Below are 17,688 nucleotides of genomic sequence, written 5' to 3' on the forward strand. Positions count from 1 at the left end.
TCTCGTCTTTCTCACCCTCGTGAGGCTGCTTCCTTCCTGGGCATCTTATCTCGCGCCTCCTCCTTTTGTTCCTCCGTCTCAGCTGCTCCTCTCCCCTTCCAAATCTCTTCTGAATACTTACCGCATTTGCCAGGGCTGTAGAGCTCAAAGCCTGTTCCTCAGAGGCCTCCATGAACTCCCTCAGAGGCGGTGAGTTTGGCATTGAATTCAGTGCTTCAAGAAGCGTCTTTGTAGCCTTTCATTTTGGGACTTTCCCAGAGCTCCAGGACATTCTACCCTCCGTGTGGTATCCCTTCCCCTGCAAAGCAGACCAGATCTGCCTTCAGAGAGTGTGGCTGAGCCAAGTGGTGTGTGAGTTCCAGCCCTTGGCATCTCTCTGTAGACAAGAGGCCTTCCTCAGCTTCAGGGTTCATCTTGAGGACCTTTCTGTTACCTGCCCAGACAATCCAGACAGTGATGTGTCCAAAGTAAAAACCTGGGGCCTATTAATTAAACATCATTGTGTCCTCTCCCCACCTCACCTTTGAGGTTCAGTCAACATATTAGCATACAAAGTCTGTGGTGAAAACACCTATTTAATCTTAGGTAACACATCATTTTCATCCTGACCCCACTTGGGCAGCCCTGTCCTTGTCGGGGGCAGCTCCTTGCCAGGGCACACAGAGATAAGGAACTCACGGGGCTCATGGGATGCCAGGTGAGGATTTCTGTGAGGAGGGGCTCATGGACCAGGCCTTTGGGAATCACTACAGAAATGGAAGGCTGGTGTGTGCTTCCTGGAGGCCCCTGGGCTAGGCACTGGCTGGAAGGGAGAAGAGAATTTGCTCATGGAGGTGGGGTTGAGGCTGGGATCAGGAATCTCCTGACTGTGCCTGCCTCACACTTAAGACCTGACCCTCACACCTCCTCAGCAAGGGAGGCTCCAGGCCAGATAGCGGCTGCCCACACCGCCACACAAGAGGAGCACCTCTTGACTACATGGAGAGATGCCAAGGGCTCAAACTCAAATCCCCAGTTCTGAACCAGTATTTCTGGGTACCTCCCCTAAAAAATGTGATTCCTTTCCCTTCCATTATGTTCCTGCCTCATCCATTGTTTCCCTATGCCCAAGTCATCTCTCTCCCAGCTGCCCTTCCCTGTTAGCCTCTCTCCCTGGGAATCTTAGAAGAGGCGAGAGGGCACTGTTTCACTTTATCCTTTTTAACCACTTGAGAACACAATGCGTTGAATTTGACGATGGTTTGTAAAATCACTGGCTTAATCTCTGGCAATCCCAGGAAGGAAATCCTTTCCTTCCTTGCCCCATCCCAAATGCATGTGCCAGACCCTGAAGGCCTCTGTACCACCCACACCATTTATGGACCAGCACACCCACAGTCCCACAGCAGGCTCACTGTCCAGTGGGGGCCTTGACCTGAGTAGCTGGCTGCCCTCTCCTGGGAGTTCTGCCACCTCGGTTCTTCTCACTGTACATTGCTCTTTGGTCTCTCCTTTAGATTTTCTTCTTTTGCTTCAATTTTTTGAAGCATATCACCTCTGAGGAGTTCTCTGCTCTGAAAACCCAGAGGTAAGTGTCATGCTGGGCCAGGGCACCCTGAGAAGGGCTGCTCCATGGCAGGCAGAGGCTGTCCACCTCATTCCCGCCCTGCCTCCCTGCTTGTTGGGCTGGTACTCCCTCCTGCCTTCGCTCTGACGCCAGCCTAGGGGTCCCTGCTGAGGGCCCCTGGTGAAGAGGCTCTTCTGCAGAGAAGGCCATATTGGGGTCAACTTGGAGTCATACTAGCAGACAGGCTTTGGGACAGACGAGTGGTCTCTGATGACCAAGAGAACAGGTGTGTTGGCTGCAGGAAGAAGCCAGTCCGAGAGTAGGACTCTCAACTCCCAGTGCACCCAAGCTAACTCTTGCCCTCCATGCCCTGCAGCCGAAGGCATGGTTGAACACTGCAGCCCCCTACAAAGGGGCAGAAGGCTGCTTCTGGCCTGGGAAATGCAGGAGTCTTGGCTGGCAACTGCCTTGTGAGAGTTGGGGTCTTGCCTGAGTTGGTTTACCTTCCTAATCTGAGCTACAAACATGTTGGGCCAGACTTGAACTCTGAGGGTACAAGCTGATGAGGAGGATGCAGACCTTGCTGGCCTCAGAAATCTGCACCTGTGTGTTGGACAGAGCCTTGCAGGGTGGGTCCCAGAAGTGGGCCTGGTGTTTTATAACACTTCCTAGAGTAGGACGTCTCCACGAGTTGCCAGTGAGTTGAGCCACTTTCCAGGGCAGGCAGGATTGGGAGTTGGGGGACAATAAGACCCCAGATAGATACGGAATTTACTGCTCTGGGTTCTGTTTCCAGGAGGAAGAGTTTGCCAGCCCGGGATGCAGGCTTCACCTTGGAAGACATCTGCATGCTGAGTGAGTCCTGGGCCCTGACAGACTTCCCTTCATCCCTGCATCTTTCCGAGTACAGATCAGGCAGGAACTGTTTGTGCAAGGACTTTTTTTCCCAGTTCTGTGGTGTGGAAAAGGTGCAGGACCAGTAGTGGGAGAAGAACATTCTGACTGATGGCAGTGGCCTCTTTTAGGACGAAAGGACCGTGGCAGCACCACCAGCCTTGGCAGTGACTTCTCCCTGGTCATGGAGAGTTCCCCAGGAGCCGCTGGAAGCTTTACTTACGAGGCTGTGGAGCTGGTCCCAGCAGGAGCGCCGACTCAGGCAGCTTGGTAAGGGGCCAGACTGGGACCCAGGTCACTCACAGCTGTCGCCCAGGGCCATGAGCACCAGGGAGCCAGGCTGGAGCCCCAAGAACAAAGGGGGCCCCCAACAGAAGAGCTGAGAGGATAGCTCCATGCTCCTCCTGTCTCTACTGGGCCTCAGAAGCCAGCCATCTGGTTGGTGAAGGGCACTGCCTGTGGTGGCCCAGGAGCATAAAGGGCCAGGGCTCCCTGTGGGACAGAGAAACAGCTGGGCAGGTAGGGCAGGGGGCAGGGAGGCTGCTATTGGAGGAACTCTTTTGTATCATTTGCAGGGGAGATAGGGGCTGTTTTGGAAAAAGAAAACCAAAAAGGTGGGTGTAAGATGATAGGGAATTGGGAACTTCTTTGAGGGTCAGCTCCTTTGAGAATCTCATGAAATTGAGACCCTGATGACTTTTACCCTAGACAAATGGCCCAAGATGTTGCATAACAAAGTCCTGAGCAGTGGCTCATACTTGTAATCCCAGCACTTTGGGAGGCCAAGGCAGGAAGATCACTTGAGCCCAGGAGTTCAGCCTGGGCAATATGATGAGACCCTGTCTCTTAGAAAAAAAAAAAAAAGATTTTGCGTAACATATGGAGGTGGGCAGTGACTGAACTGTGAGAAATCATTTTCTAGCACATACTTCGGGGCCAGTAGGCTGGTGTGATTTGGATGCCACAGTCCCTCCATAAAGACCCAGCCCTGCTGTCCATGGACCTGAGCTGGAGAGAGAGTTAATATTTACCTACTCCCATTTGATGATTTCCCAGTGGAAATAAAGGCTGGGCTTGAAGTTCAATGAGGGTGGGCAGAGGGCTTTGCCTGCTGTGGCCCCTGGCTCACAGCCCTGCTCCTTCCACTGCAGGAGGAAGAGCCACTCATCCTCTCCACAGAGTGTCCTCTGGAACCGGCCACAACCCTCAGAGGACCACTTGCCTTCCCACCAGGGGCTGGTGGAAGCCAGGTCTTCCAGCTCCTCATCCTCAAACCATTCTGATAACTTTTTCAGGATGGGTAGCAGTCCCCTGGAGGTCCCCAAACCCAGGTGAGGAGCTCCAAAGCCCTTGCTGTTGGAAGTGGCTAGCTTTCACCCTTAGCAAGATGAGGGTCGGGGGCCAGCACCTGAACTGGGGTCTCAAGATGGGGTTCCTTGACATGTTGCCTGGTGGGCAGTAGACCTAGGGGGCCAGAGGAGCAAGCTTATAGGCCCAGTATTTAGAGTATGGGTTAGCGTTTGGTAACAAAGCAAGGGCTGCTTTGTAGAGTGGTTTGAGGCTCCTTCTTCCTGGAACCCTGGCAGAATGCAGGGGAACCCAGAAGTGCAGTGGCTATGATCTGATGGGTGGGGAATAGGGGCTGCCTCTGCTTGTTACCTTTGGCAGATCCCAACATCCTAGGCACACCTCCCATTGTGATTGAAGAGCCGGATCTAGATTCTGAGTAACTTCTGGCTCACATTTCACGTCTGAATTGGTGGGGCAGTGAGAACAGATGTTAGGGAGCTGAGCTAGATGTGTGTGGCTGGGACAAACCATGGGCGACTGCACACCTGGAAAGGGAGCAGCTCAGCCAGGATGGTCATGCCAGGGCCGTGGCTGAAGGGTGCTACAGGGACAGTGCTTCCTGGGTGAGTTTAAAGCTGAGCATGGGCCAGAGGCTGGGATTGAGGGCTGGTCTGGCACTTGGGGAAAGTATTTTCTACCACTATTTCCATTTTATACCCCCATCAAAAGAATCCTGTGAATTGCTTTGTTTTCTAAAGCTTTGAGAATGTCTTGCCTTTCTGGAGAGAACAAAGCAGTGTGGGACTTCAGGCCCTTATTGAATTCCAGGGAGAAAAGGACATTTAGAAGAATGGGCATGAGCTTTGGAGTACATCCCAGATTCAAGTAGAGCTCTGCCACGTCATGTCCCCATGATTTTCAGACTCAGTTTCATCCTTGTTAGTAACAGGTCTGTTAAGAAGAAAAACATTCTGAAACTTCTGGAACCCTCCTCCCATACCTACCCGGTGATTTTTTTCTTCTGGGCCAAAACAGGCAATGAAGGAAGATGGGGAAGAACATCCTCTGCACCTAGGCAGGGCAGATAAGCGGGAGGCAAGTGGGCGCTCCAGAATGTACTGCCCACATGGGCCCCATGTGCTCACCCCACTGGGTGAGCTCTTCAGCTCAGAACACTGCCCAAGTGCTGGAGCTGAGCCTGTGAAACCACAGCCACACACTGTCTGGCCCATGGGAGGTGTGGTGGAAGTGGCAGGGCAGAGATGGTGCCAGGCAGACAAGCCCACATGCTGGTTCCCCTTCCTTTCTTCCGTGTGCATGCCTGCTGCCATGCCACCCTTGTCTGCACCCAGCTGTCCTCAGGGCCACTCTGGGGCTGCAGTGGCACTGTGTGACCCTCACTGTTCTTGGCTGTGGCTCTAGGCCATCATCCCTGCCTCCTTTTCTGCCTGTGCAGCATTGCTGAACAACTAGGGAGGAAACTAGAGGGTTCCTTTTGTCATCTGGGTCCTGCCTCAGTCTTAACCGCCCAGACTGCAGTGAGCTCCCATGCAGAGGGCAGCACCCTGTCACCCTTTACCATGCCCTAGCTCGCCATCCCCTTCTGCCTGCCAAAAGATCCCACTTTCCAGTCTTGTGATAGTGTCCCTCAGTCTCACAGGTGACTTTCTGCCTGCATGGCATGGCTCAGGCTCTTGTGGCCAGTCCAGGATAGTCACTAAGGCCCTCTCTCAGGAGGCTGAGGAAGACTGGGGTTGTCCTCACCTCAGATCCCTGCATACTGGGGCTTGGCCAAGCCTGGGTTAGCTGGACCAAGATGGTTGCAAGGCTTTGAAAAGTGTGGGATGGGCCGCTGTGAGATGTTTGATCCCTCTGCTGTCTGTTTGGGGGATGTCTGCCTGGAGCCAGGCTTCCGACTTGGATACCTGTTGGTCAGAGGTTTGAAAGTCTAAATTATTCAGATTTGGAGCATTCTAATTATGTGTTTCCATTACCATTAAAATTAATTTAGTCTCTTTTATCTTAAAGTGCCTAAGGGATCCTGTCATTAGCTTCCCTGCCTCTTAGGTGACAATAGCCAATCAGGTCTTTAATGTGGTAGGAAAAGCTGTATGGAAAGAAAAACCTTTCAGTGAAGCTGTCTGTGACAGCGAAAATTCTCCTAATGTGAATTATCTGGGCTTTTATATGCTCCAAATTCTACAGGCATCTCTCTTTTAAAGCAGGATTCCCCCGTGGAATGAATCTGTGGAGCTTTGTTCAAAGTTAAGTAGTAGGTATGAATCAGGTTGGGAAGAAAGTTCTGTGGGGTGCTGATTCTTCCTAACCCCCAGCCCATACCCCTCACTAGCAAGCCTGGTGGTTTTTTTTTGTTTGTTTGTTTTGAGACGGAGTTTCGCTCTTGTTACCCAGGCTGGAGTGCAATGGCACGATCTCAGCTCAGCGCAACCTCCGCCTCCTGGGTTCAAGCAATTCTCCCACCTCAGCCTCCTGAGTAGCTGGGATCACAGGCACGTGCCACCATTCCCAGATAATTTTTTGTATTGTTTTTAGTAGAGATGGGATTTCACCATGTTGACCAGGATGGTCTCGATCTCTTGACCTCGTGATCCACGCACCTCGGCCTCCCAAAGTGCTGGGATTACAGGCTTGAGCCACCACGCCCGGCCTGCCTGGTGGTTTTTAAACATTAACTGTTGCTCCTGCAGCTTCTGATTAAGTTACATTTCTCGACCATTGTTAAACCTCTCATGAGCGACAAGGTTGAGGGCTGGGAAAGGCCAGGACCAGTGCTCTGAGCTCACATGCCTCCCCGGCTCTGGTTAGCAGGTCGCTCCACTCTGCGTGGCCTTGGCCTCTGCTCCAGAGTCACGCATTCTTTAGGAGTAGGGGGTTGCTAGCACAGCAGTGTCCATGCCCAGGGAGGTATGGTGTCACCACTGGTCCCAGCTTGAAGCCAGGCTGCCTGAAGAGCAGATGGAGTTTGCTAGGGATGCCCAGCAGCCACACAGGGACCACACTCTGCTGCCCAGTTTGCTACTCTTCGCCCAGCCACCACCACCTGCTAACTATAACTACTGTTTGAGCAATGAACTCTGCCCTAGGCCATCTGCTTGTGAGTGGAAGCACGATAAGTTTAGATTAGGTGATAGCCAGGTCCCTTCAGAGCCGAGGATTGTACATCTTAGCTAAAGTACTAACTCTGTGTGACTTCATGACATGTCACTTGATGACTTTGGGTTTCCATTTTCTTATCTGTGTAATCAGAGGCTTGGTCAATTCCAAGGTCCTTCCTAGCTGTATACCTTCAAGCCTTCGATATTAGCCCTGTCAGATGTCTTCAAATGCAAATAACAGAAAACACATCTCAAACTGACTGAAACAATAAAGGTGATGCATTTACACTCAGCCCTCCATATCTGCAGATTCCACATCCATGATCAATGAACCAGATTGAAAACATTCAAGATAACATAAACAATAGAAAGTAATACAGTGTATCAGCTACGTACAGAGCATTGACATGGTATTAGATAATCTAGAGATGATTTAAAGCATATAGGATGATATGCATAGGTTATATGCAAATACAGTGCAGGGATTGGGGCTGGTCACCCCCATGCAATTAAAATCTATGTATAACTCTCACTTTCCAAAAACTACAGATAGCCTGCTCTTGACTAGAAGTCTTAGCAATAATGTAAAGTCAGTAAACACATATTTTGTATGTTATGTCTATTATATACTGTATTCTTAGGTAAGCTAGAGGAAAATAAAATGTTAAGAAAATTAGAAAGGGAAACCGTATTTCCTGTGCATTCAGTAGAGGTAGATCATCATAAAAGTCTTCATTCTCCTCGTCTTCATACCGAGGAGGCTGAGGAGAAAGTGGAGGGAGGAGGTCTCTTGCTGTGTTGGGCAGCAGAGGCAGGAGATAATATGCATATGAGTGAACCGTGCAGTTTATGCATGTGGTGTTCAAGGATGAGCCATGCTGATAAGGGACTTGAGCATCCGAGGGCTTGGTCCTGGAACCAATCTCCTGCAGATACAAAAGAATAACAAGAAATAACTATATATGGAAAAGCAGTTTTCAGGTGGAACTTCTCAAGTTTCCAGCTCTATTTCCCTGTGGTTCCCATTGCGTCCTCCTACATGTCAGATTTGTTCAGCTAGCTTCCCTAATGGTGGCAAAATGGCTGACAGCAGCTCCAGGATGACACCCTGCTTCCTCTCTCACATCCAGGGGTCACATGAGAGCCTTTTTTTTTTTTTTTTCAGTTATACATAGAAGCTTTACTCCCATTGGAGGTTATGTGCTGGTCCATGAACCAATTTCTGAGGCACCCACCCCTTAGCAGGAAGGAAGATGAGTGTATTATCAGCAAGGGCTTTGGTCAGACCTGGATTTCAATCATAGCTTTGCAGTCCTAGCTGTCTGACTTGGAAAGATCACTTCCCTTCTCAGCTCAGTTATTTTATCCTGTTTTTAAAGGAGGAAAATGATTCAGGCCCTCATAAGTTTGAGTTTAAATGAAATAATGGGCTGAACATGGTGGCTCATGCCTGTAATCTAGCACTTTGGGAGGCCAAGGTCAAAGAATCGTTTAAGCCCAGGAGTTCAAGACTAGGCTAAGCAACATAGTGAGACCCTGCCAATACTAAAGATAGATAGGATGGATGGATGGATGGATGGATGGATGGATGGATGGATGGATGGATGGGACGGGACTGGACTGGACTGGGATGGATTGGAATGGATGGAGTAAATACTCATAGTAGAAGGCCCGGGCGCCATGGCTCATGCCTGTAATCCCAGCACTTTGGGAGGCCGAGATGGGTAGATCACAAGATCAGGAGTTAAAGACCAGCCTGGGCAACATGGTAAAACCCTGTCTCTACTAAAAACACAAAAAATAGCCAGGCATGGTAGCACATGCCTGCAATCCCAGCCACTCAGGAGGTTGAGACAGGAGAATTGCTTGAACTCGGGAGGCAGAGGTTGCAGTGAGCCAAGATTGCGCCATTGCACTCCAGCCTGGGCAACAGAGCAAAACACCATCTCAAAAAAAAAAAAAAAACTGCCCATAGTAGATAACCTTTTCACCAATGCTCAGTAAACTGTAGCTGTGGTTAAGGACTTGGCTTTATTAGTCTGAGAGCCTGTAGGTCCTGTCAGGGTACTAGGCAGCTGCATAAAAGGCCAGATGCCCACCCAGAGCTGTGTACTTCCTAGGCTGAGCCAGCTCGGTTTGTCTGAGTATTCTTGTACCCCCTTCCAGAAAGGACTAGCTAAAAGGCACCTTCTCTGAGTTGGCCCTCAGCTGGGCATCTGGGGAGGTGGGAGCCGGTAGAAACTGCAACTCTGGGTGCTGTGAAGAGGGCTCTGGGCTGCATCCAACTAAAGAAGTGAAATGTTGCTGAGCTCCCACCCTCCTAGGCAGAGGTCTGAGCCACTGGGATATGGACAGGTGACCTCTGAAGCCTTGTCAGCTCCGCCACCCTCCAGTTTGAGGGTTGCTTGGTCCCATGTTCTCTCTAGTCCTGTAGTGGGAGAGCAGAGGCAGTGGAGCTTGGACCCCTCTGTTTGCTGCTCTGTTTGCACTTAGGTAGGGATACAGGGCAAAAGAGTTTGGGCTCTTATTGAAACTGGTTAAGTTACCCGTGCTCTTAGACTGACTGGAAGGCTTTTCCTCCCTTCTCAGTGTGTGGGCACAGGTCCTTACTCCTGGTGACTTGACGCTCTGTGGGTATCTCCTGCATCCAGCTAATCCGTGGTGGTATTTATGAACACCCTCCTGCTTAGCATTGAGAGCACTTAACCCCAGGAGCTGAATGGTCACTTTGTAGCCCTTTCTTTGACAAAGCCTTCAAGTAGGAATACTCCTTTGTAGCCGGTGTGCTCACTCTTGAAAAATCCCAGGGTCTGCAGAAGATGGCTGCTCGCTGAGAGATGCCTCTGTCCCCTGGGATCACACACCCTGCTGCTGTCTGTGCTGCCTAATCCATCTGACAGCTGCTCCAACTGCAGTTCTTGGCCAATGTTACCTGCTGGGACACAGGGGAAGTAAAGGGAAGCGACTAGCCCAAGGTGCCTGGAATCCTTGAGGGGAACCCGTCAACAACTCCATCCCATTGGTCATGTTTCCCTTGGCAGTGTTACTCTGGCTCTGGAGGAGTGGTTTTGGGACCTGAGAAACTTCCCCATGCTCCCAGCCCGGGCTGTGCCTCCTCCTAGTCAGCATCCCTTCCATTCCCTCGGCATTCTGGTTTTTAGCTGTTGTTTTCCCACAAGCTGCCAAAACTGCAAAAGATTCTACCCTACAGCTTGAACAAGAGATGAGATTTGTGGAGCTACGCTGCACCTTGGGGTTGTGCCAGCTGAAGGCCTGGTGTGACCTGGACGGGGCACAGGGCAGGCTGCTCCTGGGAGCTGTCTCTTTGATTTACAGACTGCCTGAACCCAAGTTTCTCCATCTAGAAACAAGGAAGCCCTGCTCTGTCCAGGCCCCAGGGGCTTCCATCAGGTGACAGACCACGTCCTGTTCTCATCCCTAATGCTGCCATCACGCACCTTCTAGAGTTTAGCAGGAATGATGAATGTGGCAAGTCTGTATGTTGTAGGGGGTTCCGATTACAACAGCCTTAACATAGAAAACCATCTGTTTTCCCTTGTCCCAAGGTGGTTCTGTTTCAGGACAAATGTGCAATCATTCTTGGTTTTAAAAATCTCTTCTTGGCTGGGTGCAGTGGCTCACATCTTGTAATCCCAGCACTTTGGGAGGCAGAGGCGGGTGGATCACCAGAGGTCCAGAGTTTGAGACCAGGCTGGCCAACATGGTGAAACCCTATCTCTACTAAAAATATACACAAAATAGCCGGGCATGGTGGCAGGCACCTGTAATTCCAGCTACTCAGGAGGATGAGGCAGGAGAATTGTTTGAACCCAGGAGGCAGAAGTTGCAGTGAGCCAAGATCACACTGTTGTACTCCAGCCTGGGCGACAAGAGTAAAACTCTGTCTTAAAAAAAAAAAAAAAAGGTTTTCTCGTGCTCACTAGCTATGAAACTTTAGGCAAATGTCTTCACCTGCCTGGGCTGCTGTTTCCCCATCTTACATTTGGGGATGGTTAAGGATTTCCTGAGTTGCAGTACCTGGCCGGCTGCACTCCGGTGGCAGCTGCTTGAGGATAAGACTGGCCTGGTGACCGGTCAGGCTGTCACCTCAGAGTAGGAGCCCTTGATGCCAGCCAGCTGGGGGTGCCAAAGCCAGTGAACGTTCTTCTCCACTCCCACCCGCTGCTCTTCATTCCTGTTTCTGGGTCCCTGTTGGAACACCACCTGCTATTCTTAGATGAAAGAATAAAGGGTCAGGCATCAAAGATGATGTTCCTCTGGGGACTGGGACCTGGGGTAGCAGGTGGAAGGGCCTTGTTTGATGTCTCCCTGTCTCCACCCTCACTGCACTGGCTGGACTACTGCCCAGGACAGAAGAGGGGGGTTGGCTGTGAGTGGGGAGGAGGTGGAAGCAGTAGATTCCCAGCACAACTTTCTTCCTCCCACCCCGCAAACCTCCATCTGAAGAAGGCCTGATGAAGCTGTCAGGCTGCCTGCCTGATTCATCCCTTCCCTCTGGGCATAGCCAGTGAGTCTGCTGGGCTGATGCTTCTGAATACAAACTATGGCACCTAGAAGGCACTGCAGAGAAAGGGGGATCTCAGGGCTCTCATTCCATCACTCTTCAGTCTAGGTCATACCCTTACAGTCCCCAAGAGGCCTGATCTTGTCTCCTCTGATAGGACCTCAGTGGCTCCTGGGTTCTCTGTTGCCCACCCTGCAAATCTGCATGCCAGGAAGCATGGGTGACCCAGATTCTGGGTCACCTTCATTTAGATGCCAGCCTTGCTGCCTTCATTTGGTGCTGTTGAGATTGTCCTTGCCTTGTTTACTCCTAGCGCAGGCATGCCCTGGCCCCAGGCTGTGGCTCCGACTCACCTCTTGCTGCCATGCTTTGTTCTCATTTTTTGCTTCCACAGTAAGTCTGCACAAAGTACCATCCTCACAGCTGAGCTTACCTGATGATCTGTTCTTTTTTCTCGGTCACTACTTGTCCAGCATGTTTTTTTTAGACTTTTGGAGAAAGTGGTTGACAACAGAACCTAGCAGCCACCCCCCAACCCCCTCCAGAGCCTCTGTGTCAGGCATTTGACTGACTGCATCCTCTCCCCTCTCTCCTCTCTGCCCCAGATCAGTGGACCATCCCCTGCCCGGATCCTCTCTCTCCACAGACTATGGCAGCTGGCAGATGGTAACAGGCTGTGGCAGTATTCAGGAGCGGGCTGTCCTGCACACAGACTCCTCTCTCCCTTTCAGCTTCCCGGATGAGCTCCCTAACAGTTGTCAGTAAGTGTCTTGCTTGAGAAGGCAGGATGCTCCCTGCCCGTGTGAAAAGCTGGTGAGCAGTCAGGAGAGCTGGGTAGAAATGAGGCAGAGGCTGGCGCTCAAGAGCTGGCCTGGCCTCCTGCCCTCCCCCGTCTTAGCTGCTGGACCCCTGAGGTATGAAGGAGGCCTATGGCTGGTCAGGAAGTGCACTGGTTTGTGTGTTCATTCTGTAGCCTCTAAAACCTATCCACTGGTGTCTCAGGTGTACCCAAAGGGAAAGCTGCTGGACTGTAAATATAGAAGATTCTATTTCTGTATAAGCCTTTGCCTGACATGAGAATCGTTTGAAGGCAGAACAGTGGGATAGTGAAGGTAGGTGTGTGGAGGAGGCCAGAGCCAGAGTGGTGCTGGGTTAGCCTGAGGCTGTGCTGAGCAGAATCTAGGGTTACTTGCCATCCCCACCCACCTTGTCTTTTGTTTTTACCTCTGGGCAGGAATAAGAATTAGATGGGAATTCTAGATCCCACACCTACAAAACCCTGAGTCTCCAACTCTTATAGTATGTCCACCTAACTGAAGCAGCTGCCTCTGGGGGAACTACCTGTCCCTGGCCTGTTCTGCTGCTTCATGGATGTCAGGGAGGAGAAAGCCTCTGGTGGCTGGGGGAGCAAGACCTGCTCCTTGGAGCCGCACCACAATCCAGGTCATCCCCACCCATGTTGCAGGTTGGAGGCAAGGTGCCCTGGGGAGTTGGGAAGGGAAAGGAGGTCCTGGATCCTAGCGGGGGGCAGTCAGGAGCCAGTCAGACCTTGAAATTCCAGGATGGCACAGGCTGTGGCCCGCAGCTGTGAAGTCACCAAAGAGCTTCTGAGGTCACTGTGCCTGGCACAGCCTCCTCTGCAGCCAGCTCCTAGGCCAGAAACAAGATCTCTTAGATTTTTGAAGGGTTAAAAAAAAAATTGCACCTTTCTGTAGGGCCTTCCTACTTCAGCCACATTTGCTCAAGAGCCATCTCTGAAGGAAGCACAGATATCCCTGCTTTATAGCACCCCTCCCTTACCTGGGGTTAACCACTGAAACAGCCAACTCTGGCCTCAGGTCACCCAGCCTAGAACCTACAGTTTAGGCCCCAGGCAGCACTCTAAGCTCCTAGCTAATACATTAGTTCTGGAAGGGTCTCAGAGAAGGGCTGGATTCTGTATAATCTCAAGGCCCCAAGATTGTGGGATGCAGTCAGAGTTGATTCCTGTGAAGACATGCAGCATGTGGGTTCAGCACTTGAGCTTTGCTATCATAGAAACTTCAGTCCAAATCCTTGCTGCTCTACTCACTAGCTGTATCTTCAAGTGTCAGGCTTGCCGTTTCTGAGCCTGTTAGCTCATCTCTCAAGAAGGAATGGCACTGTGGTAGGTAGTCCTTTGCCTGGTGTGTGTCCCTAAACGGATCACAGATCCTCTACTGTTTTCTTGTCTCTTATTAGATTGTGGTCTCTGTCCTTCCACCCCTCAGAAATGGGCAGCTGTGGCAGGGGGTGGGGCAGGACAGTTAGAATGCTCATGTATGGATCTTTGGTTGTTCCCCTGTGAGTGTAAACTATTGGTCTATTTCTCCCTTGTATGCTACAAGGAGATGCTGAGGCAAACATGCGTGGCCTTTGGCCTGTGTGAAACCTAATTAGAAAGTAAAGAAGATCTCGGGCCATGCTTCTCCCCCAGTTGCCAGGGAAGGACTGTTCATGGTAATGCAGAAATGCGGTCTCAGCTCCATGTTCTTAGTGCTGCTGCAGGAGTGATTTGACTTTTCTTTGCCCCAGAGCCTACTGCTTCCGTATCTCACATTTCGCTCCCACCAATCTGCTTTCCTTAGAGTCCCATCTGTCTCCCCACTTACTTACCCCAGGACTGTCATTTATCCTCAGACCGCCCTCTGCTCCCACAAGCCCTGTGGTACAAGTCATTGAGGCTTTGGGATTTGGCTGCCTCTGACAGATTTCCAGGGAGGGACTGTGTGGGACTGGTTTCTTGGGGGTAGATTTGGAGCAAGATTAGTAGCCACGGCTGGTCTTACTATTTAGGTGGATGGGAATGTGAGGGCTCTTCTCATATAGGTCTGTGACCCCTAGAGAGGGCCTTCCAGGGACTCATCAGGGGAATGCCATGTGAGTACCTGACCTTTGAATCCAGAGGTTGGGTATAGCCTCTTCTATTAAAGGCCCTTTGGGATGTCACACAGCCTCATGTGGTGTCATACTTTGATAAGCCTGAGTTGCATGCACTTGTTTCCCTCCTTGACTTGTAATTCCAGGATAAGGAGAGAAGAGGGGCCTTTATCTGTGATCAGAGCCTACAGAGGCCAAGAGAGGAAAGGGGGATAGAACCAGAACACAGATCTTTCTGGAAAAGCCAATACCCTTTCAGCTGTTTACCTGGGAACCACAGTGACTGAATGTGGAACTAAAGCCCTAGAGGTTTACAGTAGGGAACCCTGGCCTCAACCCAGCAGCAGTGGGGCAAGAGCTTCCTCCTAAGATGTGACATGTCTAAGCCTCAAGGCTGAGGCCTTTCTTTTTTCTTTTTTTTTTTTTTTTTTTTTTTTTTAACATAGTCTCTCTCTGTCGCCCAGGCTGGAGTGCAGTGGCGCAATCTGGCTCACTCCAACCTCTGCCTCCCGGGTTCAAGTGATTCTCCTGCCTTCAGCCTCCCAAGTAGCTGGGATTACAGGCACATGCCACCATGCCTGGCTAATTTTGGTGTTTTTAGTAGCAACGGGGTTTTGCCACGTTGGCCAGGCTGGTCTTGAACTCCTGAGCTCAAGTGATCCACCCACCTCGGCCTGCCAAAGTACTGGGATTATAGGCGTGAGCCACCATGCCCAGCCAAGGCTGAGGCCTGCTGCCATATTTTGGGGGTCTCCTTACTATTAGGTATAAAACTTCATGCCTCAGCTTGTTCTTTGTGAGGAGTGGAAGCAGAGAACTGCTGGGGCCGATTCCCTCCTGTTTAGCTTCCTTCCTTCCCAGGGATTGCAGAAATAGTTATTTTCCCAAGAGATCAGGTCAGGCCAGGCACGGTGGCCCATGCCTATAATCCCAGCACTGTGGGAGGCCTAGGCAGGCAGATCAGTTGAGTCCAGGAGTTTGAGACCAGCCTAGGCAACATGGCAAAACCCATCATGGTGGAACGTGCCTGTAGTCCCAGCTACTTGAGGGGCTGAGGTGGTAGGATGGCTTGAGCCCGAGAGGTTGAGGCTACAGTAAGACCCAACCACTGCACTCCAACCTGGGCAATAGAGTGAGCCCTTGTCTCAAACAAATTTTTTTTTTACTTAAAAAAGAAAGGTTAGTGCCCCAGTAAAAGTTCCTGCTCTGGGTGGGAACAGTAGCCTGAGGGCTTAGAGGAATGGTTTAAGGGAAAACAGGGCCAGATATTTGGGGCCTGAACCACAAGGATAGTGTGACCACAGGACAGACACTGGCCTTGTGCAGTCAGAAGCACAAGGACAAGTGGTGTGGAGGGAAATGAGGATGAGGATGCTGGGTCCTGTCCCAGGGTTATGTCTTTGTTTTCTCTTTTCCTCCCCATAGGCTTGCAGCCCTGAGTGATCGAGAGACTCGGCTGCAGGAGGTGCGCTCAGCCTTCTTGGCTGCTTACAGCAGCACAGTGGGGCTTCGGGCAGTAGCCCCCAGTCCCTCCGGTGCCATCGGGGGCCTGCTGGAGCAGTTTGCCCGTGGTGTTGGACTCCGGGGCATCAGCAGCAACGCCTTGTGAAGAAGCCAGCCCATGACAGTTTCCTGCTCCTCTCTCAGCTGAGCCCTTAGCAGAATCAAAGCCATGCCTGGCCAAAGGGGTACTTCCAGGTCAGGGGGAAATGTCATTCCCCCTTCTCCATCATGTACATGGCAGCCCCAAAGCTGAGCAAGGCCAAAGAAAGGGTTTTCCAACCCCCAGCCTCTTGACTAGTGACCACCACCCCTTCTTGTCACTGTCTCCCACCCACCCCATCTTTGCTGGGATTCCTATCAACTCTCAGAACTGTGTGGGGTTTCCTGGGGGCCTTGTGGAAGCCATGACTTCACAAAGACCCTGCTTCTCAATTCTTGTTTCCTGGGGAGGAGGGATCACATGCACTGAGAATGAGGCAGTTTGACACAGATCACAAAATAAAATTGAAGTCTTTTTGAACAGCCCCTCTCTTGTGTCCTCATTTGGTTGCTGTCTTTATGGAGCTATTAGGAAGTTCTCATTGTCCTTCCTTGTGCTGGACAAGGAGTGTTTAAGTGGAGGGCAGGTAAAACAGGAAGAGAACTGGGGACAGTTGTACCTCCCCACTCATGAGCCATGGTCATCCCTAGAGTGGGGACAGTACTCAAGACTGTTGGGAGTAGTGAGCCTCGAGCCTAAGCAGGCCATAGTCACCTAGGGGGCTGGTTTAGCTGTGCACATTCTCTGGGCTGCCTAAGCTTTAGGCTTAGGATTGCTAAGGAAGTTGCCTGGGACTTAGGAGATGGAGGATCTCTATCTTTTTCCTTTTCTTTTTTTTTTTTTTAAGCAGTCTCACTGTCACCCAAGCTGGAGTACAATGGTACAATCTTGGCTCACTGCAGCCTCCACCTCCTGGGTTCAAGCGATTCTCCTGCCTCGGCCTCCCAAGTAGCTGGGACTACAGGCATTTGCCACCATGCCCAGCTAATTTTTGTATTTTTAGTAGAGATGGGGTTCACCATATTGGCCAAGCTAGTCTCGAACTCCTAAGCTCAAGTGATCCACCCACCTTGGCCTCCCAAAGTGCTGGGATTACAGGCGTGAGCCACTGCACCTGGCTAGGATCTTCATCTTTAACACATTCTGTAGGCAGCACAGTCCTGATACAGGTGACCTGCAGCCCCTGCCTTGAGCCCTGCCTATGGAGTAGGGACTGGCTTCTGAAGCTGGAGATAGCAGCAGGTGCGCATGTGTGGTTGCGGAGGGCCTGACTGACTACCATCCTCTTCTACGGTGTGACCTACAGTAGACTGCATCTTGACAGTGTGTCTGCATCTGTAACGCCATGAAAGTCGTGAGGGTTCAAAAGCATGGGCAGACGGCTTTGCACCATGCTCAACAGCCACCATTTACTGTCATCAGTATGAATACCCAGAGGACAAATAAATATACCAGTGAATGTTTATTGAGCACTTGCTGTGGGCTAAGTGCTTTCCTTGGATTATCTCAGTAAAATTTTACAGCACCTTAAGTAGCTGCTGTTACAGTGTTTCCATCAGTGAGATTGAGCCACAGAGATGTTGAGTAACTTGTCCAAGGTCACACAGCTAATAAGAAATGTACTTTTCCTATTCAGAGACCTAGGCAGGCTGGGAGTGGGAAAGGGCAGAAACACTAAGGGAGTGGCTCAGTAAGAGTCAACAACCCCAGTGCCCACCAGGTGCCCCAAATGTTTCAGCATCATGGACAACTCTAGGGGGCTTGGGTTTCCACCCCAGAGAGTAGGTCAGAGTCTACCAAGGTGTGGGTTGGAGCTGAGGGTCGGGTGAGGTTTCCCGCTGGCTTCACGCTGCTCCAATGGGGCGCGGGCCGCCCG

At 51.1% G+C, this 17,688-nt stretch overlaps 1 protein-coding gene and 1 long non-coding RNA gene across 10 annotated transcripts in view; one reads left to right on the forward strand and one right to left on the reverse strand.

Annotated features, from left to right (window-relative positions):
- Window positions 1-16,297, forward strand: part of MTMR14 (myotubularin related protein 14) — a 50,832-nt gene extending 34,535 nt beyond the window's left edge. For 4 of the 9 annotated variants that reach the window (XM_035276226.3, XM_035276227.3, XM_078351605.1 and 1 more), the window contains 6 exons: window positions 1,497-1,567; window positions 2,343-2,401; window positions 2,572-2,710; window positions 3,592-3,771; window positions 11,977-12,132; window positions 15,695-16,297. In XM_035276226.3, coding sequence (XP_035132117.1) covers window positions 1,497-1,567; window positions 2,343-2,401; window positions 2,572-2,710; window positions 3,592-3,771; window positions 11,977-12,132; window positions 15,695-15,878 — 789 coding nt within the window. In that variant the 3' untranslated portion in view covers window positions 15,879-16,297. The remainder of the gene's footprint in view (window positions 1-1,496; window positions 1,568-2,342; window positions 2,402-2,571; window positions 2,711-3,591; window positions 3,772-11,976; window positions 12,133-15,694) is intronic. The other 5 variants (XM_035276228.3, XM_035276229.3, XM_078351607.1 and 2 more) reach the window with 2 other exon arrangements.
- Window positions 11,300-14,142, reverse strand: LOC144579573 (uncharacterized). Its single transcript, XR_013527493.1, has 3 exons — window positions 14,006-14,142; window positions 12,920-13,021; window positions 11,300-11,427 (listed from the first exon to the last, which is right to left on the reverse strand). It is a non-coding gene; the product is annotated as an uncharacterized LOC144579573 (long non-coding RNA).
- Window positions 16,298-17,688: the final 1,391 nt, after the last annotated feature.

Source organism: Callithrix jacchus, chromosome 15 (genome assembly GCF_049354715.1).
Source record: "Callithrix jacchus isolate 240 chromosome 15, calJac240_pri, whole genome shotgun sequence".
In the NCBI taxonomy this organism is placed as follows: domain Eukaryota; kingdom Metazoa; phylum Chordata; class Mammalia; order Primates; family Cebidae; genus Callithrix; species Callithrix jacchus.